Here is a 27,267-nt window from a genome sequence, read left to right on the forward strand (position 1 = left end):
CTTTGTGACAAAAGCCTATGCTTGCTATGTTGTTTCCACAACTAGATGCAGCCTTTGTACCTGGCCAGCACGGAACTGAGCCAGACTCTTCCACAGGTGCTAACAAATTTCATCCACATTTCACAGAGGGCAAAAAAACAGCTGTTGCCAAACCCCCCCCCCAAAAAAAAACAAAAAAAAAAACACCCAAGCACACCACTGGCAGAGTAAGGAACAGAAGCCAGGGGTCCCCTGCTTTAACCTCCAGAGTGTGACCTTGAAGGAGCCAGTGCTATGGTGGCGCCTACCAGCGCTAACACAGCTTGAGTCGCTGCACGTGCCTACATGTGCCTTGCGTCCAAGGGCAAGAGCAGGCTGCCGGAGTCCAATGCAGCAAAGAATGCACAGGATGGCTACAGGATGGGAAAGAAGCCAGGCGGCCCTGCCTTCCTAGCTGCCAGAACGAACAGGAGCTTTCACCCGCTCAACACCCGCTCACCATCTCTTTATCCCCTTCTTTGTCCTGCCAGAGAGAGCGCGTTTCATTCATTCGTTCCCTATGCTGCTTTTCGTGAGCTTTGTCCCGGCACCGGGAGAACCACACTTGCTCTGCAGCAAGGCTATAATTAGAACATCATGCTCACTCGCTCTCATGTGCTCTGTCTTCTTGGATAACACCCAGGGGACCCCGATTCATTCCAGCGATAACTCCTCCACCTCCACTCCTCCTTTTCTGAATGAAGAATCCCCCCCCTCGTGTTTTTTTTTTTTTAATAGGCGCGAGAATGAGCGGTGCTCTGGAAGGGGTCCTGGTAATTCATTCACTTTTTAAATATTAAGCAGCATGGGGTGGATGATTTCATCTGGGAGAGAGTAACTGGATACTTTCAACAACCTCCCTGCCCTCTCCACCCACATCCTCCCATCCATGCTCTCTCCTCAGCAAAGCTATTCTGTTACACAACAGCCCTGCTGGCTGCTCCGACTGTGGGACTGGCTCCAAGCAGGAGACAGGTGGAGAATGTCCCCTAAAAACACCGGGAGCTAGAAGGTACAAGAGGAAAAAGAGCCCGAAGAGCAAACAAACCCCTATCCCTACAGCCACCCTGATGTCCAGAAGCCTTGCGCTTCTTCTTGTGGGAGCGTGGATGGAGCTGTTTGGTGTTGATGGACAACACCGCCCTCTACTGGGGGGAACACATAGAACAGACACCAATGTTTAATCAATGAGTTTCCTTTACTGACTGAGCTCGGGGAGCTGTTCCTTGAGCTCAATAGACAACAGCCATGCAGACTAATCCCCACGTAGTCTAGAGAAAGACTGCATCATCCATGTCTGTGTGTGCCCAGGAAACATGACAAGCTGCCATGCTGCCCTTCCACAGGGAACAATATCACCAGCCTACGGGCTGGATGTGCCGTGCACCCCCCCGCCAAAGTCAGCCTTAAACTCAAATCTCCCCTGCGGTCGCACACCGTGCCACCAGCCAAGCCAAACTAGCACAGCCTTTGGCCCATACCTGTTCCCAAGTGACAGGTCCCTGGGGAAACGCAAGCTCGGGTGGCAGCCCAGCTTAATGCAGAGGGAACAAGTGAAAAAGGGCACAACTGAGCAGCGCTGGCAAATACCTCAAGAGGGTGCATGGCCCTGAAGCCCATTTACAAGAGAGACTGGAGACATCTGGCAAGCTCACAAATGGCCCAGGAAACACAGCTGCAAAGACTGCAAGGTTCTCTGTGGGAGCAGAACCGGGCTGGCTACGCCCATGCCTCGACACGCTCACTCCCAGCAGGGTGCTAGTGTTTTTTCCCCAGAGCAATGTGGGCAAGGGCTGTGCTGTGCTGGAACCAGGACATATAGCAATGGCCTGGACAGAATGCTTACCAGGAAAGTGTGCAACATGGTTTACCTAGAACAAAGTTTGGGAAGAAAAAGAAAAGAAAAAGAACCCTCCCACTCCCCCAATGTCTACCATTATGATGTATTCTATTTTGAGTACCAAGGTCTCTCTGGAGAAATCATGCTAAAACCATAGCAGAAACAGTCATGGATGAACAATGCTGGGCCTAGCATTGTTCAGATCCCACTCTGGATGGGGCCTCTGTCTGTGTGGAGCAAAATGCAGGCACTAAACATACCCAAGGAGTTTTGTTCCAAGTAAATTTGGTCCTTTGGGGCCACCCCCAGCTCCCTCCTCTCACTCACACCCACCTTCCCTTGCCAACTGTATCTCAATAAGACCTTTAGACAGTCCCCTCTTTAGGGCCACATTACCAATGCCTGGGCACTATGCAGAGGCCATGATCCCCGTAGTAGGTTTGACATGGGCCAGCACTGTAAGGTATCAAGGAACATACACACCATTAACACTCAGCACCTCAAGACACGGAAGACTGTCCTTATTCACCCTCCATTCCTGAGCCAAGAGTGGAGACAGCCCCCTTGAACATCTGACAGCCCTGCGTTGCTAATTGTGGGGTGTGTTAGTGAGACCCCGGGCAGCAGATCCGCACCATGGCACAAGGGTCCCTCTTTCAGATATGCGCAGCACTGGGTGTGGCTGGGTTCCATGGGGAACACACCACATTTCTTCCCTCTCTCAGGCTGCTGAGCTCCCAGCATTGAACCCAAGCGCTCTCTTTAAGAGCGGATCTAAAGCGGGCATGCTGAGCACTTGTTGCAGATCCCATGGCGCAAGAGAAAGGGTGTTAATCCTGGTGCCCAGGCCACATTCCAGCTCAAGTAATTACATCCTGCCTAACGCAAACTTCCTCTACATTTTCAACTGTGGTGATGTTAGTCTTCATTCCCTACCCTAGAATTCCTCACTTCCTGTCTTAGAAGCACTGTGGTATTTTTCAGTGTGTTATTAAACAGCTGCTGGGTTCCACCCCAGAAGTCGTTGCCTTCCAGTGGCAGGTGAAAAGACGGACTCTCATAGGTAAACTGAGAAGTGCGTTGGGATGAGAGACTCTACAGATGTCTCAGCCCCCCATTGTAGCACCTGCCTACAGGTTGCGGAACCCAAGGCCGGCTTAGACAGGGGAACGGATGAGCAGGACTGGTGATGAACCAGATAGATGCTGCAGCCAGTCTGCCTTCTTGGTGCCACGACACCCTCTAAGGATGTCCCATCTCTGCGAGATGGCACAGTTCATCCAGGAGTGTCACCTAAAGGCATGGAGGCACTCCAAGGTGCTGGTGACCCAGTGCCTGGCCCGGAGATAGAAACACTAGTCGCAACCACTCATACTCAAGGGAGACATCCTCCCCGTCCCCGTTCAGGGGCAGAGCTCCCACTTCTCCATGGCATCCCAGCCAGATCCTACCTGTGAGGATGGAGACGCTGTGGAAGCAGCTGTCCAGCTTGCCCAGGAGGATGGAGAGGAAACTGTCGGCAGCCAAGCCACTCACGTCCCGTGTGCTCTGGTCATAGACCACCACGTCCTGGTGTTCTTCCGCCTCCACCTGGGGGGGGGGAACCACCACAACAGAGCATTACAGCATGTAGGGGTCAGATAGCAGACGGGCCAGGGATTGGATATGGGTAGTTCTGTTGCTCTCCACTTAGGCTCTGTGTTGCCAAGGCTTTCCTACTTCAGTGCTGGAGAAGAATCCCCAGACGGAGGTAGGATGGAGTGAATCCTCCTGCTGCCCACACCCAAGGAGACAACAGTCCCTCCAGCTCAGGGATGGAGCAAGAAACAAGCAGGGGAGCTAGAAAGGGAGGGAGAAGAGGAGCTGGTGGCCACAGTAAGGTTATGGAGCTGATTAACTCTGCTCCTCCAAACTGAAGGAGCATGAAGTCTTGGCTCCCCCACTAACGCCCGAGGATGGCGGCTCTGCCAGAACAGGTCTGGGGTCTACTGGCAGAAACTAAGAGCTGAATGGACATGGAAACTGAACTCCCCAGGAGAAGATGGTTCCTGTAGGTCAGGTCTCAGGATCTACTGAGGCAGTTGGATGGAGAAGGCCTGTCCTGAATGGACATGGAGAGGGAAGCCCCCTGGCCCCCATTATAATTCAGATGAGAGATGGGAACCATTGTCTACATGAAGCAGAGGAATCAGACGACGATGACATTTACTTCAGCCCTGCCCCTGCCACCTCAGTCCGTGCAGGACTCTGTCCTATCTCAAGTGAGGAGGCTTCACTCACCACTCCCCAGGCTAGCAGCTCTTACAGACAGGAAGGGTGGGGTGTTCTGACATGCTCAGCATTGGCCTCACTTCACTCCCAGCTCGGTCACTGAGTGTTTTGCCATGGATTCCAGTGGGAGCGATCAGGCCAATTGTGAGCACTTCTGAGAATCCCACTCTCAAGCCCCCCCTCCCACCCCAATACCCTGCCTAAATTTTCCATTCCTTCACTTCATCCCCATCCTCCAGTTACACCCACACACAAACCATTCCTCCCCTGCAGCTCCACAGGACAAACACTCACTTCCCTGTTTAGCCAGCTTTCAACTGTCCAGCTCTTTCGGTAATTCCTCACAAGCAAACCCTCCAGTCCCCATTTCCCTTGTCCTGGTCTTCTCCAATCTGCTGGTCTCTTTCTGGTGCCAAGGTAGCTGTGACTGAACCCTGCACAGCAGGGATGCTCTCAGGGACAGCCAGAGAGAGGGAGGCATGGGTTGTAATTGCCACCTTATAATCTCTCTGCACGGCCAACTCAAGAATCACATTGGTTTGTTTTGATAGCACATCAGCTCATACGCGAAACAGTGTGGTCTCGTGGATTGGGCACTGGATTGGGACTCAGGAGCCCTAGGTTTTATTCCTGGCTCTGCTACTGACCAACTGTGTGACCAGAGGTAAGTCACTTCATCTCTGCCACCTTGGGCAAGTTATTTCCCCCCCTCCCATCCTCTGTCTGTCTTGCCCATGTCGACGTTAAGCTCATTGGGGCAGGGTCTCTCTCACTTTGTGCATGTACAGCACCTAGCACAATAGGACTCCCGCCCAGGTGTTACCACAACGCAAATCAATTACAATTTGCCATCTGCTCTCACCAGTTCTCTGAGTCTCCTCTGTTAGGAGAGCTTAAACCAAGTCAAAGTCTCCTGCAGACCAAGCTTAGCCCTAGTACTAGAAGTTGTGGGAACATCCCCACATCAGCTGTTTGCCATGTGGCCTCTCATTTCCCCCTTTCCCTAGGCATTCCTAACAACAGGGACGGCACACAGAGAGCACTGTGGGGGGTGGAGGGGGTAGGAGATCATCAGCCTGACCCTCCCATGCACCTTTCTGTGCAGCGAGCAGTGTACAGACCTAGCTGCTGTTCCCAGATCCTCAGGAACCCACCCCAAGACTTGGTGACTTCAGGCGCACCAGTGAGACATGCCAGCTCTCAGGGCTTGCGCCTGGGGTTTCAGCCATTCTCAGGAGGGAGGGCTGAGAGAGGAAGAGATCGCTCTCTGATAAGAGGTTCCATGGTGCCCAGTCCAAGGCAGGATTACAGAGAGAGCGGGAGGCACGGCCAGGGGCTGCTGTGTCTAATGAAAAGTTAACGCCTTAAAGGCTGATCAAATCCTTGCGATGCCACGGCCCAGTGCACCTGCTGAATAGGCTGATGGGTGGCATACGCCCGCCTTGCGAGCTAGCAGCCTCCCGCTCTTTGGGGTGAGGCACATTTATCATTCTGCGGTAGGTGGGAGGCAGCAGCTGTGAAGCAGAGCCAGCATGAAACCTGCCAGCAGGACTTGGGGGGCGGAGGGAGAGAGGCAGGGAATGAACAGCCCTTTCCATTATATCCCAAAGAGCAGTTTAGCGCAGATACTGTGCAGCTGGGCAAGGAGTTTACAGTCTAGGGCTGTCTGTGTAGCGAGTTTGCTGTGCCCTGCAATGCAGGCTTGTATTTGCGTTGGCGATCTCAGTTCCGCACGTATTGAGAGCTGGGGCTGTCACTCACCTGCTCCAATCCGGTTTCGGGGCAAGCGTGGGGAGGTGCCTGCCATTGTGCCACACTCATGAACCCTTCAGAGCTTTGATTCGGCAGTAACCGCCACAGAACGACACGCTTACCAGAAATCCCTGGCCAGCAGCATCGCCTGACAACCTACTGACTGCCCTGCAGACAAACGTACGAGCTGCCTTTCCCTGGCCCGCCAAGCACTTCCTGCTCCATCCTATCCTCAGCCATCAGAGACGTCCGTGACCTTGCCCCGGCCCTGCCCACCACCCCCAACGGCCACCTGGGCTGAGAGCAGAGCCTGATGGGTGGTAGCTCTCGCCACTGTGCTCGCAGTGACTTCTGCACTCCTGCCCCCACTCCACAGGTCTTTGGTGCCACATGCAGGGCTTGGTGCCAAATGACCACTGCCTTCAGTGTCGCAGGCATACTCCACCTCAGCACCTCCCCTGCCACCCTGTCTGGTGCCCTCCAACCCATCTCACCCTGAGCTGCTGAGTGACGCAAACTCCCCCAGGGCATAGCATAGCACTCAGCCTCCACCCCACTCCCAGCTTCTTCAGCTCTGCTCTGCAGCACAGGGAGGTGAGCACTGTTGCTCTCCAGTGTCCTGAACAGCAAAGAGATCCACAGCTGCCTACATTGCTAGGCTCCAGGCCTGCAAGAACAGGAGAGGCGGGAGGTCTCTGGAGGCCAGCTTGTGAACTTCTGAACTGAGGACCAGTGGTTCCCCCGCTCACACAGAAGGGCTATCAAGACTGAGTGGGCCATCCGGGAACATCACAGCACAAAAGCTGGTTTAAGGGTCCCCTCACACACATGAAGGAGCTAGTGTGAGAAAGCACATCCCATCAGTTTGAATTCTAGGAGAGAGAAATAAAGATAGCGGGCATGAAAATTATTCATCACTTTCCTGTTCAGTTTGGATTTCCAAGGGCTGGAGCTAAGAAACAAAAAGCAGAGATTCCCCAGGGTCAGCCCTAAAAAGACATTCAGTGCGAACAGATTACTACATCTCAGTCACCTTTTGGAACCACGGACTGAACTCATTTGTGTAAATATGTTGCCTGCTTTAACCTGTAAATAACTCTCTCATTTCCTTTTCCTAATTAATAAAGCCTTAGTTAGTTTACTATAGGATTGGTTTTGGTATGAGATCTAAGGCACAAATGGATCTAGGGTAAGTGACTGGTCTCTTAGAACGGGGAGCAACCTGAATATTTTGTGATTTTTGGTGTGACTATTTATCACTAAGTCCAGCTTGCCTGGGTGGGAGGCTAGTCCCTTTGGGCTCTCCAGTCTATCTGTGATTCTATGGTAAGACTGTTGCAGTGATCCAGGAGTTCACATTTGTTAGTGGATTGGTGAAATCTAATTATAGAATTTATCACCAGTTTAGGGTGTCTGCCAACCTCAGGGCAGATGTCCCCTGCACTTTTAATAATTTAAGGAGCTACTGTTAATATAGGTTCAGAGTTTCATACGACAGGGTCAGATCCTCAGCTGACATTGTTTGGAATAGCTCCAGTGATTTCCAGGGAGCTACAATGATTTACACCACCAAAGGATCTGGCCCAGGATTTTATTTGATTTTTTTTTTAAACCATTAACTACATCCCTTTATGGCACTGTTTAATAATCCAAATCCAAACAGGGCCCAAGTGTTGCTGAGCCATCTGCAATATCCGCAGCTCAGCCTCTCACGGGGCTGAGACAATAGTACCCTCCAAGCTCCTTCAGGAATGGTTTAAAGGGAGAACTTCCAGCCTCAGTAATACTCAGCGCTCCCTATAGTGTGTCTCATCTGTGGAGCTCAAAGCATTGGAGAGAGGCTAATGAAGCCTCATAACATCGAGCTCAGGTAGGGAAGTACTGTCCCATTTCACAGATGGGAAAACAGAGGCAAAGAGAGGATATGTGACTTTCTAAGGGTCACACAGTAAGTATGGGGCAGAGCCAGGGATTAGAACCTCAGGCACCCAACTCTCAGGTCCCACCTCAGACTTGTAGGCTGCCCACTTTCCCTGGCTGTTGGACAATCAACAGTCTGGCATAGCCAGCAGTGAAAGAAAGGAATGGTCTCGTAGTCACACTGAACTGGGACTCAGGAGCTGTGGGTTCAGTTAATCCCCAGCTCAGTCACAGTGTGACCCTGGGCAAACTTCTTAGTCCCTCTGTGCCTTAGTTCCTTTGTCTGTCTTGTCTATTTAGATGGTAAATAGGGGCAGGGACTGTTTCTTGCTCAATATCTGTACAGCACCTAGCACAACAGGGCCCCAATTTCACTGAGGGTCTCATGCCGCTACTGTAACACTAACAACAACATTACAACCCATGCGGGTGGAACCTCCTGTTCAGAGCCTGGTCAACTCCCAGTGCTCCATGACATAGGGAGGAGGAATAAATGTGGACCAAAACATTTGGAGGGGGGAAGGGGCAAACAAAAGCACAGCATGGGACAATGCAGCTGCTTGGCTTTGTACACATTTCCTAAAGCCTCCCCGTCGCATCCTGGATAGACACTAAGTGTCCTCTACTCCCAAAGAAGTCAATAACCCTGATCTTGTCAGGAGCCCATCAACCCTACACACCACGGCATCGAAATGCTCCAAATGATCCTTTCCCAATAGGGTGGGGACAAACCCTGCCATAGAACATATACCTTAGCCTCGCACACCAGGGTGTCCACTCAAATGCAGGGGGCCCCCAGGGGAGAGAACCGCTTGCCGGCCGAATTATCCCACAATAGGATTTAGTGTTCCTCCACACCGGGAGGCTTTGTTTTGCCCATTACTGAAGGGTTGCTGGGCAACGGCAGATAGATGTGACACGGTTTACATCTTATTAAAGTTATAAGCTTTCAGGCAATATAAATGCCAAACAAGCCTTGGCCTCGCATGGCCTAGCTGCAATAAACAAACACTGCGTTTGCTGGTGAGAGCTCGGAAACAGGTTGACAGGAGGGCCGGCTTTCTTAAATGTATTAAAAATCCCCTCCCGCATTTTCCTTTGTGGCAAACAACAAGGGACAAATTCAACCCTGAGCTGGTGCTTTGACGGAACAGAGGACAGACAGGTTGGGCCTGCCCTGACCAGCAGCTGCAGGCTCTAGTACTCCCTCAAGCAAGCCTCACTGCTGCCTTAACTGCCTGACCCAAAAGGGCTTTGCAGGGTTACAGAACTGCTGGGGGACAGGTCCACCTCCGTCTTTGTTCTGTCCCCTGCTGCAATGGGACAGGGGACAGGGCTGGACTGATATACCAAGCTGGGTCATGCCGCTGGAATTTTAAAGCCTCTCACGGCAGTGCTGTGGGGAAGCTCACAATGCTGGCAGAACCTCTCCTAGCATAGCTATAAGGAAGAACACAAGGCCGGAGCCTTAGCTGGCATCGTGCAAGCGTTCAGCGGAGAAGCACTGGACTCCGGTCTGAAGAGTCTGGGACAGGTGAGTCCTAGTAGACTGTCTTGGCCATCCCTAGCCATAACAGGGCATGAGTGCTGTCTACAGCAAAACACGCTTCTGACACTGTGGCAGGCTAGGCCATCTTTGGGCCTAACCATACAGAGGGGAAAGTTGACAGGGGAGCCAGGTGTTGAAGCCAGGATCTGTGTCTATATGGATACTATTCGAGCAAGCAAAAGCCTGGAGGAAACCCTACAAGAGAGTGAAAGAGGAGGTGACTCCTCCTCGCACATTCTCCAGGGAAAGCTGCAGCTGCCTGGGAGGTGACCCAGTGCTGCGGAGGGATCAGGAGGCACTGGGGCTAATTAACCATTTCACACCAAGTGACACACCTTACTCTCCCAAGGGCCAATCTTCATCTAGCTGGGTCCGGACTGCCTGAAGTTATCATCCGAATGGAAGGACGCTCTACCCCTAGGATTCTGAAATGCCCATCACCATGGTAATCCACTGCCAGAAAGTACCCCGTTTGACACTGTCAAAAGGGGTTAAGAGATCACACCCCAAGTGCATCCTGAATTACCGTGGGAAGACCAGGACTAGAGCCAGCTTGCAAACAAGAGCTGGTATTTCAAACCTTCCCACCCCACTCCAACTGCTGATTCCAATAGGTGCTTCTTTTTGTTTAGGGGTCATTGCCGGATACCAGACAAGACATCCTGTCCAAGGTACCCGTTGTGGCAGCGAACAGGTGATCACCACTGGACACCTGTCCTCTACTAAGTGAGCTTCCTCAGTAGCTCAGACTGTAGTCTACAGTCTTCCCCAACATGCCTTGGCTCAAGACAAAGGGAAGCCCCCTTTCAACTGGAGGAGGAATCTATTTCTCTCTCCCAAGACCATGTCTTAACTGCCTGAGGAATCCCAGGTAATGGAGACTTCCCAGAGTTTGGGAGACATTTGGCACAGCCAGCCATTTAACGCAGTTCCACACATCACAGGCAGCCACGCTGACATTTCCAGACACAAAAGGATAGTCATCGGCCAACCAGTCAGACGGGACATGAAGACAGGGAGTTTCCTTTTGCTACACAATTGATACGAGCTACGCTTATTTATGTCATGATTGCCTCAGCAACCCACGTCCTCACGAGAAGGATGTTGTGGGCATTCAGGATCACATGACTGCTCTACTGTATCTACAGGGTGCCCTGCAACGGGGCAGGGAAGGACTTTTAAACGATCCAGGCTGGAACCTTCTCAGTGAACCAGGACTGATGGACGTTTGCAGCCAGACACCTTCCACCCACAGTCCCATAATCTCATTCAGCTTCCTGTACTGAAGCCTTTGAGGAGGGGGAAAACAAAAACAAAACAAAGCCAACGCCCCCTCAACCAGCTGCATTTCTGAGCGTGACTCAAAAGGTCTCCAGCTCGGTAGCTTTGGTTCAAAGAAGAGTTCACATCCCTTTTCGTTCCAGCTTTAAATGAACCCATCCGTTCAGAGTCCAGGTGCAGATCAGCAGAGGATAAAGCCACGGCGGTGAGGACAACACTTTTCAAACTTCTTGTGCTCAAGCCCCCTTTCCTCAGCATGAAGACTCAGACACTGCCCTGCGTCAAACAGTTCACTGCAATAAAACTGATCCCCCCCCCCCACCTCCTTCCCACTTGTTGGTGCTGAGGATGGGGACTCTTGCAGGGCTTTTCCCTACAGGCTATTCTGCCTGCTGCAGCCTGGCTTCGGAGAGTTCCCTCAACCAGCTGACAGGATGCTGATCAGTGCTTTGCAGGAGGGAGAATAAAGCCTTTGGAGGGCACCTGGGGACATCCGTGTCTAGAGATTATTATTATTTAAACCCACAATATAATAATCTGGGCCTTTGGAAAGGGGAGAGGGAGGGAGCACAGAACGGCGCAGAAGCGCCCCATCAGAAATCCTCACTTCCCTCCTCACCCAGCTCTTATAGAGTCAGTACTCAGGTAAGAGAATGAATTGTCCAGAAGTTGGGGCACCAGCTTAAGACTTGGGAGACCTGGGGTTCCATTTTCTGCTCTGCCACAGACTCCCTGTGTGACCTTTAATGGATTTATGCTCCCAACACCCCAGAGAGATAGGATAACAGCATCGGCCTCTCTCTCTGGGGTGTTGTGAGCATAAATCTGTTAAAGTTAAAAGACTGTATAGAACGCAGATCCGATGCAGATAGGGGCCATATAAGTACCTTAGCTAGGCAATAGCCTGTTTATCCCCACCCCATTAAAAAAGTCTAAACACCATTCTCTCAGAAGTGTTTTTGATTTTCATAGCACTCCACACCCGAGCAGGAGGCTGAAGCTTTTTCAAATGCTGCCAAGGTGCATAGATTCTTGCAGCCACTTTTGGCATGATCCTGCCAGCTCTCACATGCTGCCCGGAGGGCGGTCAGACCACTTGCTTAGATAGTAGACTTCCACACAACACCCAGGTGCTACTGGGACTTCCCTATAAGTCAGTACTGAGCCAGTGCCACAGTATCATGGCAGGAGGCAATGGGGATTTCAGATAAGATGGAGCATGGAAAGAATCGTAGGAGTCAGGATGCGAGTCCAAGAGCTTTAGCCAAATTCTTGCTAATCTAACCCCCCCCTGAAGTTTCAGTTGGGTACAGCTCCTAGCCCAAGCAGTTGAGTAATTTTACATATTCACTGGTTTAGATTACAGAATGACACTGGACTGGGGCTTCAGACCTGGGCGCTGTTCCCAACTCAGCCACCGGCCTGATGGGGGACCTTGGACAAGCCACTTCATTTCTCTCTGCCTTGGTTTTTCCATCTGTAAAAGGGGATAATTATACTTATCCCTCTCGTGAAGTGCTCCGAGATCTACAAATGAAAAGGGCTACATGAAAGCTATCATCCAAACACGTTAGAGACCTCATAATATTTCAAAACACAGTGACTCATTGTACCAAAGTAAACAGCAGCTCCGTATCACTTCATGACGTGCAGGCAGCGCAAATAAAACGATCCCCCGCTTTCCCTATACACATCACCCCTAACACAATAGTTACTTCCTCAGCAGCCCTTCAAAAAAGATGACGGCAACATTACACAAGAGTGGCCATTGTTTAACCGCTAATGCAGTTCCACCCCAGAGGCAGCCGTGTTTCCGAACTGGGTAGCAGGTGGAGCTGGCTGCAAAATACTAAGCATTTCCTGTGAAATATTCCAAAAGCAATTACATTCTTATTCCTCCTCCCCCCCGGCACAAGAAAAATAATTAGCAGATATTTTCCTTTAAAAAAACAAACAAAAATACAACCATAAAATGCTGTTTGTTGTTGAAAAAGCTGTAAAAGTTCAAAATTTTGGTAACCTTTTAATTTAGTGTAAAGGCCATTTGTTAACTGGAAAAAAGGGTTCCAGCCCCAATTTTGCAAACAGCTCTAGTAGCAGAGCTTGATGTTGGCTAAGAGGCCACAGGGGTTGCAGATCTTTGATATTTCTCCTATTTCCTGGGCAAGAGGATCCTGCCTTGTTGGTGGGTCCGCTGAGCACATGGGGTTAGGAACCTATGGCTTAGATATGGTCTTTCTTCTTGCACTCACTCAGGCAGGTCAGGAGAAGCATATGCACATTTCAATACAAGCCCCAGAAAAAACTATTTTAATTTTCAAGTACCTGCTGTCCAGCCAACATGCCCCTTTGTCTGACATTTTAACAAGGGAAGCCAGGTGTCAGTATTACTCATCCCTGGCAACGATCCAAAGCAGGGCATCTGAAAGGGTTTGTACGGGGGGGTGGGGGGCGGAGGGGGAGGAGGAGGAAATGTTCCTGATGCCAAGATAACATGGCAGAGATTATTACCCCTCTTGCTGCAGGGAGGGAGGGACGGAAAGAGGGTGTGGCAAGAGCAGAGTGGGAACATCAGGGCAGCTACACTAAACACTGAAGAGGGGACCAGGTGTTTGAATGCAGGAGAACGGCCGGCAGAGCCGGAAGGGGATACATACCCCTCTCCACCAGCTCCCCTCTCTCACCAGCAGCCATGCCTACCTAAAAGAGGAGTGGCAGGTGGCTTCCACAGTGAACTTGCCCTACCCCCTGGGTTCTGCAGTAGATGGGAGAGCATGGCACGGCAGGGGCTGCTGTTCTTGGAGTCCGTGCCTCCCCCTACCGCCCAACGAGGCAGGGCAAAGGCCACATCAATCAGGGAACCACACAGGTAGCACAGCAACCCCCCTCCTCCCTCAATGAGCCGGACAGCAAGAGAGGACAAGGCAGGATGGTGGGGGAAGGTGTCAGGGACACCCCCACCCCCAAACCCAGAAAAGTACAGGGGAGAATTGGTGTGGATCCCTGGCTGCCTTTGTCTCTCCAGCCCCAACTCTGTCAGCAGGAAACCAACGAGGAAGGCGGGAGGCTTGTCAGGAAAAATAATGGGGTAGGACAATCAAGCCTATGATGTCACCCTTCCTGCCATCTGCTACTCAGCAGCAGCTTCCCTGGCCCTAGCCCCCTCCCCCACCAAACACACCCCCACAGGATCACGTGAGGGTGAGCCACTCAGCTGGCGCTCCCACTCCAGGAACCAAGAAATAGTGGTGATGGGGGAGGGAGCATGTATTTAACACACTGGGCTGATATTGTTCAAAGTGCCAGGGATGGTGCTGCATCAGTGGGGGGGGGGGGGGGGGGGAACGACACCCACCAGCAGCCCATACCTTGAAACAGACAAAGAGGGGGACCTGGGTTGAACAGAGATCCAGAGGGAGCACACACTGTGCATTACCTGAACTAGCCACCAGAGGGAGCTGCTGTTCCACCAAGGCCCAGCAGCTGGTGTAATTCTGTGGCTGCAGACAACAGGGGAGGACAAGCCAACCCGACCCTATCCAAATCCTTGGCAGTAAACCCAGCTTCGGGTCAGAGGTCATAGCCAGGGCCGGCTCCAGGCACCAGCCTTCCAAGCCGGTGCTTGGGGCGGCACTGTGAAAGGGGCGGCAGTCTGTGTGCCGTCAGGGCGGCGTCTCGTCTTTCCGCGGCCGTGGCAATTCGGCGGCAGCTTTACTCTGCAGGCTGCGCCGTGGCAGCAATTCGGCAGCAGCTTGTCTTCAGACGTCCTGCTTGGGGTGGCAAAAATGGTAGAGCTGGCCCTGGTCATAGCTCAAGCCTCTCTGTGACGGACAACCTACCAGCTGGGAATTCAAACTGGGATTTCCAAACCTCGCTCAGCACAGGAGGTTCAGCTCTAGGAGCGGAGTTTGACCCATGAGAAAAGCCTGGGGTGACCAGACATCAAGTGTGAAAAATCGGGATGGGGGGGGTGTAATAGGAGCCTATATAAGAAAAAGTTGGGACCGTCCCTATAAAATCAGGACATCTGGTCACCCTAGAGAAGATCCGGAATTCAGAGCTGAACTTAGCGGTGATATCTCTGAACCTAGTCAGGCAACAACCCCTTCCCACTCCTTAGCCCAAACCAGCCACTTCGTTCTGGCGTTACATTCCAATGCCAGCTTCCTCGGACAGATTCCCGGCTGCTCCACCATGCAGTCAGCTTTCATAGAATATGAGGGTTGGAAGGGACCTCAGGAGGTCATCTAGTCCAACCCCCTGCTCAGGACCAATCCCCAGTTTTTGCCCCAGATCCCTAAATGGCCCCCTCAAGGATTGAACTCACAACCCTGGGTTTAGCAGGCCAACGCTCAAACCACTGAGCTATCCCTCCCCCCCATGGACCATTAACCCAGCAGGCTGGACCACTGGCTCGTACATAGGACATAGAACAGGAAGGGACCTCCTGAGTCATGGGGTCCAATCCCCAGCTATCATAGGCAACCCTGTCTTATACTCCTGATCATAAATGTATCAAGCTCAGTCTTAACACTAGCTAGGCTGTCAAACCACTGTAGGAACAGTGAGCAGGACTACTGCATACGCAGATGGGCAACAGTTTCTCCTCTGGAAGTGAAGGTGGGTTGTTTGTCCTCCTCGGTGTTTGCTCTGTTCCTGCTCCTGTGGAGTGAGATGGGGAAGGGAGTAATGGCTAGATTTTCACAAGTGCTCAGCAGCTCCTATTGTTCTCAATGAGAGCTGCTGGGTGCGGAGGCCTTAGGAGAACTGACCTTAAATGCATAATGCTCTTTTGTAGGGAATTAGAGCTGGCAAGAGCGTTGATTTATTTATTTTTTTAAGAGTATGTATGTTTCCTGTTCTAGCTTTACGCTTCTAATTTGCAGCCACATTCAATTTCTGCGGCCCGTTCTGCCCATCCGTGCCAGCAGCCAGTCCCTACACCTTCCTTGCAACCCCAAGATCCTGATCCAAGTCCCATTCCCTGCCTCAAAAACCTCCTCTTAAAGGTCCCCTGCTATCCCATCCCATCCACCTGACAAGTGCTCTATCCCCAGCTCCTCTCATCATCCCAACAGCTTTGATGGGGAGGAACAAAGAGGGACACTGGCAGCTCTTCCCCTCAGCCCTGCTCTGGGGGACTCCGGAATCGTCATCCTTCGCCCTGAAGGAGCAGTCATCATCACCTCCTCTTCTGCCCCACTGGAAGCAGACACAGAAATTCCTCCTTTCCCCAAGAGGCCAGTTATTAAGAACCACAAATCCCATAAGGCCCCACTCCTCTTGTGGTGCAATAAACCACTAGGTGGAATATTCAGCACTCCCCAGCTCCCAAACCAAGCAACAAAACCGAGACGCCCAATAAAAATTGGCAGGGGGGAGAAGAATTTTAGATTTGGGGTCTAAAATATGCTTTTAAAAGGGACATCAGCAGGCTACAAGGCCCAGTCCTGCTCCTACTGAAATCAATGGCAAACATCACTTTGACTGAAACTACTGGGAGCAAAGTGCATTCTTGACTCATCAGTTACTGCAGTCGGGCTGTTTTCATCAGCCCAAAGTGCACTTCCTTAGGAGAGGTGCAGTTCAGAGGCCTGATCACAGGACTTGGAATCAGGAAAACCATGGCCACATCTGCTGCTCGTGCACAAATAGAGCCAACAGAGCTTTACACTGGATTTATACCAGTGGAGGATCTGGCCCCTGGATCTCTCGTCCTAGCTCTGACAGGTACCCTTGGCTTCCTGGGACAAGTTGCTTAACTCCCCGAGGGTGCCTTGAGGATTACCTCCAGTGCTATGGAGGTACAGCATGCCAGAGGATATTAACGAATGGCTCGCTCGGAAGTACAGCGGAAGAATGTTCGCGTCTGGCTTGGGAAGAACCATGAAAAATTTCAGCCTTAAAGAAGGTAAGAAGAGAAGCTAAACCAATGAGTGTCTCCTCTCCCAGCACCGCAGTGTCATTCCCAGGGGATTATAATTCTGTCTCTGGTCAATGCCCGCATCGCTATGTAATTACCCACTATGGGGGGGTCTTCTGCACCCTCCTTTGAAGCAGCCCCTGTTAGAGTTGGGATACTGGGCTAGGTGGATTATTGGTGCGAGCTGGCCAGCAATAAAGGGCCATGCATGCCCTGCACCAGTCTGAAGTTTGGGTGCCATCGGTGACTTTAAAAGTGTCCATGTGGGGGGTGAGGATGGGAAGAGAGGAGCAATGGGGAGTGCTGGCCCAGCTCCCTTTGGCTGCTGCTGTGGGGATTTCCTTGGCCCAGCTGCAGGGATGCTGTGCTCCTGAAGCCCTGCAGGTTTGCCAGCAGAAGGCACCGGATAATCACCAGGTTAGGCTCTTCCCAGACTAGCACTGGTCACCGCCCCCATGCACACATGCAGAGCATCCGTCCTGCCTTGCTGCTGCTGCACGTGACCACGCCCACTGCAGAGGTAACCCCAGCCCAGGGGAGGGTGGATACGTCTCTCTCTCTTTCCCAGTTTGTAAAACCTGCTTATTCTGCCTTATTCACCAGCGGATTTAAGAACAGCTAAATCTGTGCAGGAGGAATGCTCGGCAATCCCCTCCAATCCTCTGGCCTGAAACATCAGTAAAGCAGATTGGAGGCAAGGCTCCCCCACCCCACCCCGCAGTGCAAACCTCCTTGATCCAGGCAGGGTGATGTCACCGGCAGCCAATCAGGAAGCCCGTGTGTGCGCGTGCATGGAGAGGGGGTGTGAGGACGCCACAGATGGCTCCAGCTGGGTCTAGCATTTGATTAATCGCCTGAATTACCCTCACTTTGCCATAAAAAGGGGGGGGGGGAGGAGAAGAATGAACAGTAAAAGCAGGAGCAACTGCAGGGAGCAAGCCACAAACGGAGAGGCCTCAGGAGAGAGCTTATTGTTAAAACGCCCCAGCATACACCTGGGTTAATGCAAAGCATGGGGAGGGAGCAGGCCTGCAGACAGAGGGCGAGAGAACAGGGGATGCACCAGGTGGCTGAGCAGTTGCTGCTGCTAGGGTATCACGTGCCCCCAGTGCGGGCAGGTTTCCAGCTGCATGTTGGTTTAAGCCAATGCCAGGGCCACCCTGCAGGAGGATGTACCCCTAGGGGGGGCCTCTGGCACGTTACTCCTGAGGAGCTGCATCAGCGTGAACTCTGCCTTGGAGGTCCCAGTCCAATAAGCCCCACGCCTGGCAGAGCAAGGAGCCGATCCCATGAAGCACAGACACGGCAAGCAGCAGCTGGGAGAGACTGCGGATCTCAGAAACAGGCCCTGGTGGAAGGGGCCAGGGCACCCCCTTTAGAAATGGGCATATTAGCATCAGGGGTAAATAGGCAACAAATGGGGCCCAATCAGTTTGGATTTTCCCCAAGCCCCAGAATGCCTCTGTGGGTGGAAGGGGGAAGATCAGCACTAAACCCCACCAACAGAGCCAGTGTGGGAGGGACCACCTCCCTGTGGGCAGAGGTGAGGCTCACTCCTGCCCCTTAGCCCGATGGCAGGGCACACAAAAGGAGCGGAAGACTGGCATGGCGCCCCATCAGCAGCCCAGCCCTGCCGTTTACCCTACAGGCAATTAGCTCTCATTGACACGAATCCCACTTGAAAGGATTATCCCCCGCTTAGCCCCTGGACTCCCAGAGGGACAGCTGCTAGCAGGTGGGTTTTGCACAGCTGCTTTTGCAGGGGCGGTTCCATCAGGCAAGGAGCTAAGAGAAACAAATGAGGTTTGCACCATTGAGTGCACGAGAAATTAGAGCCATGTAACAAAGAGAACAACAAACAGAAGGGTAAGTGCAGCAGCCAGCTGACCGGCTGCAGGGGAGCGAGGAGATGAACAGAGATTGCGTGCAGCAGTGCTTCCAAGCCTATTGGCAAAGTCCACCCAGGTGGGGGCAGGACTTGCTCCTGCCAGCACTTAAGCAACCATCAGGGCACCAGTGCCATTTTAAATTGAGGCGGGCCTGCACCCACACAGCTGGGGGCAATCAGAGCCTGATCCAAACTCTGGGGCTCAGCCCAACAAGGGGGATAAGTGAAGAAAAAGCAATGCCACTGGATAGGAGCACCGGCGTCCCAAGATGGGAAGATTACTGGTCCCCGAAGAGGGCTAGCGATGGAAGAGGGGAGGGAGGAGTTTTTAGTGGGGATTAAGTACTAGCTATGAGAGGACTCTGGGGGCTGGTTTTCTAATGCAATGCCCCTTGCCCAAGGCTGACACACCGTGGCAACCTCAGGCGAGGGGACAGTAGAGCAACACGAAAGGGCAGCCTCCCTTAATGGCTCAACCCCCCTCCTTGCCACATTATTTGGCAACACCTCTGTGGGCTGTGGACACTGCGAGCGGGGCAGGAACATAACTGCTCTGCCTCCGTGAGATGGCAGGGCCGGAGGGCAGCGGCTGGGTTCCACCAAAGGGACCGGAATGAGCAGCAGAAGAGCGAGCCAGCAGCAGGCACTTCCACCCTGTTGCTCCATATGACGGTCATGTGCCCTCTCAGGCCAGGCCCCTATCTGGTAGGTGAGGAGCCCTAGTGGAAAGGCAGGCAAGGGCCGGATTAAGTACCTTCATCTTGGAGGCTGGCTGGATGAGCTCCGTGATGCAGACTTTGTCCTGCTGAAGCCGCCTCTTCACCAGCTTGGAGCAGCAGATGTTGACAGAGCTGAGGATGTGCCAGGAGTTATACTCCACAAAGGAGCGGCTGTCAATGACCAAGGTGCCCTTGGCCCCGTTCCTCAGGAGACTGGCCAGCTTCTTTGCATCCATCACTTTGCGTGGGAGTCTATCCCCGGCCATAACAGGCCCGGAGGGAAGGCCAGGGGCAGGGAAGCCAGCACCAATCTCCCAGAGGAAAGAGGGAGCAGGATACAGCACGAGCAGGGCAGTACCTGTCCTGATCTTGCCGCGCCGCTAAAGCCCAGGATGCCAAGTCATCATGCTGAACCTGTTGAGAAATGAGGAGAGGGGAAACCCAGAGTCAGGTGTTATGACAGCACAGGCAGCCCTGGGAATTCACCTGGAAACAAGTTTCCAAGAGCCAAGTCCTATCTCAGCCACATGGGCCAAAAGCTGAGTCCAATGGGATTACTCTTGATTTACACCAGGGTAGCCAAGGACAGAACCTGGTGTGGACGGTGGCACTTTCTACATGGAATGTCAAGGTACATTTACCTGTCAGATCGGCCAGCTGGGCACAAAGGTGAAAATGGAGACTGCAGAATGGAGCCAAGAGTGCTGGTCTTCTAGGTCTCTGCCATACCTGCTGCATCCCCTCCCTACCTGAGTATATCCCTCCTCAGGGCCCGTTCCCTCTCACAGCCCGCCTTACCACCACACAACAGCTTCTCCCCTCACAAACACACACAACTTCCTCCTCAATCCCTCTCTCACACACACACACCCCCCCTCCCCCACCAGTCGAGGGTATGGAAGGAGGTGGCTCAAAGGAGCAGGGTTCAGCATATTGGGGGGCAGTCTCGTTAAGTGCCGTAACCAGAATCTTTCTGCTCTCCCGATCACTGATAGTCTGGCGGTGGTCCCCCCCAGGCCAGCTCACTGAAGCACACTGTCAGAGGCAGGGCCCGTGCCACGTGAAGGGCAGCAGCCGCGGGGCCCCCACCACCGTGAGAGTAACGAAGAAGTTACAGGGACGTGGACTGGTAAAGCCTAGCTCATGACCCCCTCGTCCCCACCCTGTACCTGGCTGCCAGGGCGTGCTGGGTTCTCAGCAAGTGCTCTCCCTTCCTCCAAGGAAATGAAGTTATTCAGCCCAGCTCTCATCAGGAGCACCCCTGCAGTGACCAGCCAGCATAAGCCGAAGGCCAGCACACAGCAGGAGCAGCTTTTGCATTACCTAAGCCCTGAGGCCCTTGGGTTGGAAGAAGCAGCAGTCCAGAAAACTTTAACACAAAGTTAACTGGGGAGATCAAGGGGGTTTGAACCCAGCATTTGCGCCAGAGTGATTAGCTATTCTGGGTGCCTTAAAAGGGGCCTCCTTTTTAGAAGGTAGGCGCTCAACATCTGCTGAAAAATGGGGCCCTTTCAGGTGTCTAAACTCTGTGCACCCACAAATAACTAGAAGCTTCCAAATATATTGGACTCTGAACATTATTCCTGGCTCTGATGTGCTGTGTAACCTTGGGCAGGTCACTTAGCTGCTCTGTGTTTCAGTTTCCCCATTTGCAAAATGGGAATAATACTTCACTCTCCCCGAGGGCTGTCTTGGAAAGGGGCTCATTTGTGTTAGTGACGTGCCCAGAGATCCTCCATGGAAGCGTCTGTAGAACTGCTAAGTGCTATACAAAGCCCCAGAACTCAGCATCTGGGAGCATTCTGCTCACATCTGCAGGATGTCTGCCTGGCAGGCACAGGGGAGAGGGTCAGGCCTCTTCAGTTTTAATGCCAGGCATCACTGTAGGACACAAGGAGAGCCATTTAGAAATAGTAACCAGGTTATTACAGTGCCGACCACACTGTATAGAAAACCCACTGGCCGTACCAGGGCAGCCCAATGTGTCTGAGCTGGGAAAATTGAACACCACTTCTAGAGGGGCCAGTTCAGGCAATGTCAAGATACATGCATCCGATGAAGTGAGCTGTAGCTCACGAAAGCATATGCTCAAATAAATTGGTTAGTCTCTAAGGTACCACAAGTCCTCCTTTTCTTTTTGTGAATACAAACTAACACGGCTGCTACTCTGAAAAAATATACCTACTGACTTCCTTGGAGTCAGGATTTGTTGCAGAGACAGTAGCAGGCATCTCAATCACTCAAAGGATGCCGGTCATTCTCAGCCATTTCCATATTCTGATCCCACACACACACAAACACACACACACACACTCATGTAGCAATTCAGAAAGGGCAGAGCAAGGGTTGTTATGTTCTCCCGCACGCCCCAAGCTGGAAATCCATAAAGCATCAGACTATTCACATTTTCCCCATGCATAGCATTACTCCAAGAGAGGAGCCTTTCAAATGACAACTGGTACGTGAGTCCAGACACACAAAGAGAAGCATGTAGACTTCCAATCTAAGTCCCGGCAGCCAAATCATTAACTCTGCCATCATTTTAATAGTAATAACCAGCTTTGATGTCAACTCCCACTTAAAGCCAAAAGGAGGGGGAAAAAAATCATTCTGCTGCTGCTATTTCAGTCTTTACTGTTTATTTGTATCATGTTAGCTGTAGCTTCCAGTTGTCCCAAGCGAGAACAGGGCCCCATTGTGCGAGGCACTGTACTAAAAACATATGGCGAGAGCATCTCTGCCCCAAGGAGCTTTCCATCTCAGTAGACAGGACAAAGGGTGCAAGCTCAATATCACATCCATTTATATGGCGAAGGCCCTTCCTCAGCCAGGGGGAGCGAGAAATCCTGCTCTTTGAAAGGTAAGTGATTCTAGAGAACACAGCGAACATCCAGGAGGACATAAATCCTCAGAACATGGGGCTTTATTCAGCATCGGAAGGCTTCCGTTAGCCCTGCTGATGAGCAACCCTACAATAATAAATCCCCTCTTCTGGACACAGAAAGATCCACACCTCAAAGCACTAGAATCTATACACCCAAACCTCCAGTGCCAAGATTCATGCTCCCAGCCTCGGGACATAATAGAAACAATACACCAAAAAGCCACATACCCACAGCTACCCCTACCACCCATCACCATATTAAATTTAGCTTAAAACCCACCAGGAACTGATTGTGGCCCCCTTACAGCACAGATAGCTTCTCACAGCTTTGTGCAATCGTCCCCTGTACATTCCCCGCCCCATTGTGTGCTGGTATCGCTTTATATCTCAGCACAAGGATTCCAATCGGAGCTCAGCTACCCCTTCCTGTGGTCAGCTCCCAGTCCCTCCCCACCACTGCTATTCGCACTCTCCTCCCTCCTGATATTTTTTTCTTCTAGGGAGGGTTTCAAAAATTGAAACAGTTCTAATTAAGAGGCCTGGAGGGAGCGGGGAGGAGGAGGGAAGGCTGGCTCCTGCTGTGATATGACACACCTCATTATGCAGTAACAGCCTCGCCTGAGACCCCCCACTGCACTTGGGCTATAGAGCATGGGCAATCAGAAAGGATGCAAATTAGCTGGCTTTTGCTATGTTTCTCTCTCTCTGCTCCTGTCCCCTCTCCATCAGGGAATACAAGCTGCCAATTCCCCTCCTGATTCCCCAAACTCCAGCCAGGAAAAATAGGAATTGGAAGAGAGAGACAGACAAAGAGGTGGAGAGAAGGTTCAGACTGAGGGATAAGTATGAAATGCTGGAGTGGGATGGAAGGGTGATACAACAGAGACGGGAAAGGGGGAGAAAGATAGCTTGTTATCCAGGGAGATAATAGGATCCATTCCCCTCACTCTCCAGACTGTGCACAAGGGGTGGCTTTGGGGTTTTCAAACACAATCAGAGGGGCCTGGGGAAGACAACAGCCCCTTTATCTCCTAATTGCTCAAAGAAAAGCCTGTTTGGAAGAGGTTGTGCAGTGTTCAATTCTGACAGGCAAGCAAGCATTTAGATGGACAAAGCCAGAGATGGTGGGGAAGGTGACGCAGAGAAAGGCAGCCAGGCCCAACCTATAACCCCCACTACCCCAGAGAGGACTTTGGTGTACTCAGGTGGTGTGCTCTCCCCACACACTAGTTCTTCCAAAATGAAGGCTGCAAGGATAGCCCAGCAGCTCAGTCCAGACAATCCACGATCCCTTGACACCAAGAGAGTTGTTTATTCTAGTGCACTCCCACCCCAGCCAGCATCATACGAGGCAGCGGTCTGCTAAGGGAGAGCGAGCTAAAGTCTGGTCCTGCTGGAACATCAGACTAAGTTCCACTTGCAGAATCTTTATTGCTGGGGATGCAGGAACCAGAAAATGCTGCATCTCTTCACTAGTCTCCCCCAACCCCAAGCTTCCCACCATTGCTACCACCTGGTTCAGCTGTACGGATGGTAACAGCAGCAGTAGCGCTCGCACAGACATAAGCTGCTGGCACTAGTTATTCACCTTACAGAAACACCCAGGAACCCTGATCAGCAAGCAAGGCCCCGTTGTACTAGGCACTGTACACACAAAGAACAGAGTTCCTGCTCCAGGAGTCAACCAGGAAGCAGCAGAAAGGGCGGTCAGTGCTTTTATCACTACACTATGCAGCCACAGTGAGAGCGTGTCCTGGTGACATGGTGGTAAAAACACCAATGGCTGCTGCTATCTGCTCGATGCTATTGCTCCCAACCTTGCCAAAACCAGTGGGGACAGCAATTGGAGGAAATTGTGAGGGAGAGATGCAGGGAAAGCTAGTGGAGGTAAGGTCAACAGAGCCCAGCTTGACTCTCACATCACAGGCTGGGCTTGGCTTGCAGGGCTGGCAGCTAGAAGAGAAACATTTTTATTTGTAAATGAAGGCTATTTGGTCTACAGTCACTGAAAGACACTGAACCTGACACCCTGCAGTGCTGTGTTTTAGAGATAATCTTAAGAGCACAAACCAACTTTAACATGAAGTTAACTGGGGAGATACCCAGAGAGGAGAAATAAGGGAAGTGTCTTCTTCCTTCTTGCCAACTGGGTCAAAGTGAAGAATCAGGAACAGATGGCGGATGCTGCTGAGCAAGATCCAGAGAGGTCTCCCATTACCTCACCACCATGACAAGAGACCACAAGCTCCAAAAGGAGGGGAAAAGGTTAACCTGAAACCTAAATTTGGGTTTCAGAAACAAAGCTGTGTCCCTCTCTTATCAGTTTATTAAAGCTGCCTTAATCTTCTTGAGCATTCCTGAAGAACATTACCATAATCCTTTAATCCCACCTCTCCCTGGAGTGCCTGTAATGAGGAGATGGGCCACAAGTTTAGCTGAATGGGGACAGCAAAGCAGGAGGCACCATGCTGCCACTCAGGGACAGAATGACAGCTTGGTGTGTGCATTACGCTCCCCACGCATCCCCATCTCAAGACAGTGGGGCAGATTCGTCCCTGGCATGCAACTCCATTGAAATACACATCAGCAGAATTGCACAGGGGTCAGCACCAGGAGTTAAACCACACGCAGTAGGGCGTGTCCTTCAATGTAAGCCCAAAGTGGGGGCCAAACATTTCTATGCAATAACTTGGAAACACTCAGCTCCCTGGGCCTGAACTGTGCTGCCCTGAACCTTGGGTGCTCATTTGCTCAGGTGCACAAATGGCCATATCCGGTGGGGGGGGGGGGGGGGATGGAGAATCAGGCCCAGGGTTTTTCACTGCCCATTCAGGTCTCCAACTCCCCCATCAGCCCTCATATCCCCTCTATTATCTTAGGGCTCAGAATGCTTCTTTTTCCTGCTGCTGGTGCAGGACCCTCCCGAGAACACCTTTCACAGATTACAGGTGGTTTCTTGGGGGAGGCACCCAGCCAGGAAGCTTCAAGATGAGAGCTGTGGGAAATCCTGAAGAATGCCAGAGGTGGCGGTACCTGGCCTTCCGAACGTGGAGTTGGGTGAGGATCAACGGCCAACAGGCAGCCATCTGTCCTAATCCTTCTCCCCCCATAAAGGGCCCACAGGCATTTCTTCAAGGAGGGGGAATGCATGGGCAGGTATTTAATATTAGCAACACCCAGCTCCATTCAGACAGTATTGGCCCCCGCCCCAACATCCAAATCAGATTATTTCCCCACAATGGGAGTAATCAACATCTCATGCCCCCCTGCGTATAATATAGCACAGCACCTGTTCCACACACACAGTTCTACACACTTAGAGAAGCCAGGCAAAGGTTCATGCGCCCCAGATGTGCACCTGTTTTGGCAGGCTAGGAAAGCACATAGGAAGTTCTGGAGAAGAACAGAGCCTGAATTCATCCCTGTGCCATTGCAGAGACAGAGCTCAGCCTCTCAGGTCCGCCCTACCTTGCACCCTGGCTGCAATTAGGCACCAATGGGCAATTGCAGCAGCACAAAAAAGAACCTACTCGGTATAGCAATGTCCTGGCCACCCCCGCTCCTGCCCTCAATACTTCACCCCCCTTGGCTGCCTCAGAATGCTCCCTGCACTAGGTCTCCTACTGGGGATGTGTGCCTAGGAAGGGTGCTGAGCTGGCTCCTGCAGAGGATCTCACGCTGGGGGGGTGTTAATGAAGGGACCTCTGCAGATGTGCTGGTGTAGCAACCATTAACCAGGCCGCAGGTAGCCAGTTTCAGGTCACCACATTGCTTTGCGCTAGCACTTGTGCCTCTGTGATGGCTCTTCCCTTCAGTACACTGGTCTAACTCAGGAACTGCCCCTCTTGCTACCTTTGGCAAGTCAACTGCGCTGCAAGTAGTGGTGGGTTCAACACTGTTCATGCCTCAGCCTGTTTCTGGCCCTTTTGTTCCTGCTCTCCCCATCTACTCCTGCTCCCTTCCCTGGTGTTTTCTGCTCCCCTTTGTTTTTCCCGTAAGTCCTAAATATAGATGGAAGCAGCCAAGGCTCAGAGAAACGGAAACAATCTGATAGAAGGTTAACTTTTCCCTCGCAAGGCCAACGACTAGCTCGTGTTTCTCCCTCTATTTTCTCTTCCCCCTTCCCAGCCAGTAGCAAGCACAAGGGCCATCAATGGAAAGGGCTCATCCACACGCTGCTTTCTACCTTCTACCAGAGATCTCCCTTGCTAGAGAACCATACTGAAATGCCAGAGACTGTTGACAACCCAGGGTCCGACTGTACTCCCATCAAAAGCAAAACTCACATTGACTTTGAAAGGGGCAGGATCAAGCCTAAACATTGGACATGACTTTAAAGTGGTTAGCTTGGGCATAAGCAGCAAAAGCAGATAACTCCAGCCTGGATATAGTGCTGAGTGAATACTGGAGAATATACTATAGGGGACAGCCCTGCACTGGGTGGACTAGACAGAAAACAAGTGATGGAGCGAATAGTTTTCCCCATCAAACACGGTCAGTGCACATCTTGACGCAAAGAAGCAAAGGGGCAAGGAGAATACCACCTAGTTCTTTCCATCCATGACCTCAAAGTGCTTTACAATGAAAGGAAAGCATCATTATCCCTGTTGGGAAAGCTGAAGCACCGAGATCTCAAGCAATTTGCCTATCACACAGTGGCAGAACTCAGGTCTTTTCACCCTCTGGCCAGCACCGCGCCCACCCACTGGGCTACGCAGCCTCTCAAGGTGCACACAGGGCAGGTGTTCACAGAACTTGTCAGTAATTCTTGGCTCAGCCATTGGGGAAGGCAGGAGATTATCTGCCGGAAGGATTGCTGAGAAAGTAACTGTCAGCTTATGGCCTGAAACACTGGCAGGAGCGTTTAAGCTTCAGAGCTCTCCAGGTGCTTATTAAGATGTAAATTCTGGCACGGTTGCCAAGAATCGCCCCCCCCCCATCCCTCCTAGTACTTAGGCACTTAGAAAACCCCCTCTGCTAGCTCACACTACATGAGGGATCCCTAAATCATGGGACTGTTACTAATTATTAGTATTTTGCAGCAGCAATCAGAGATATGGGGCTCATTAACAAGTTAGCACCTCTGGTTTCCACAGCAACCATGTAGCTGCCAGGCAACAGCTGCATCTCAAGCCCCACGGAGACATTAACTGGGTTTCTCTGCAGTGAAGGCACCCAGCAAGCAGCAGGAGCCTTGGCCCTGTCTTAACTGCACTGGCACT

At 51.9% G+C, this 27,267-nt stretch overlaps 1 protein-coding gene across 1 annotated transcript in view; it reads right to left on the minus strand.

Moving 5' to 3' along the window:
• DUSP8 (dual specificity phosphatase 8) overlaps positions 1-27,267 on the minus strand; it is a 78,464-nt gene that overhangs the window by 39,399 nt on the left and 11,798 nt on the right. The window contains exons 2-3 of the mRNA XM_074956906.1: positions 19,197-19,575; positions 3,310-3,448 (exon numbers count right to left, since the gene is read on the minus strand). Of these exons, the coding sequence (XP_074813007.1) occupies positions 3,310-3,448; positions 19,197-19,427 (370 nt within the window). The 5' untranslated portion in view covers positions 19,428-19,575. The remainder of the gene's footprint in view (positions 1-3,309; positions 3,449-19,196; positions 19,576-27,267) is intronic.

Source organism: Natator depressus, chromosome 6, assembly GCF_965152275.1.
Source record: "Natator depressus isolate rNatDep1 chromosome 6, rNatDep2.hap1, whole genome shotgun sequence".
Taxonomy (NCBI): domain Eukaryota; kingdom Metazoa; phylum Chordata; order Testudines; family Cheloniidae; genus Natator; species Natator depressus.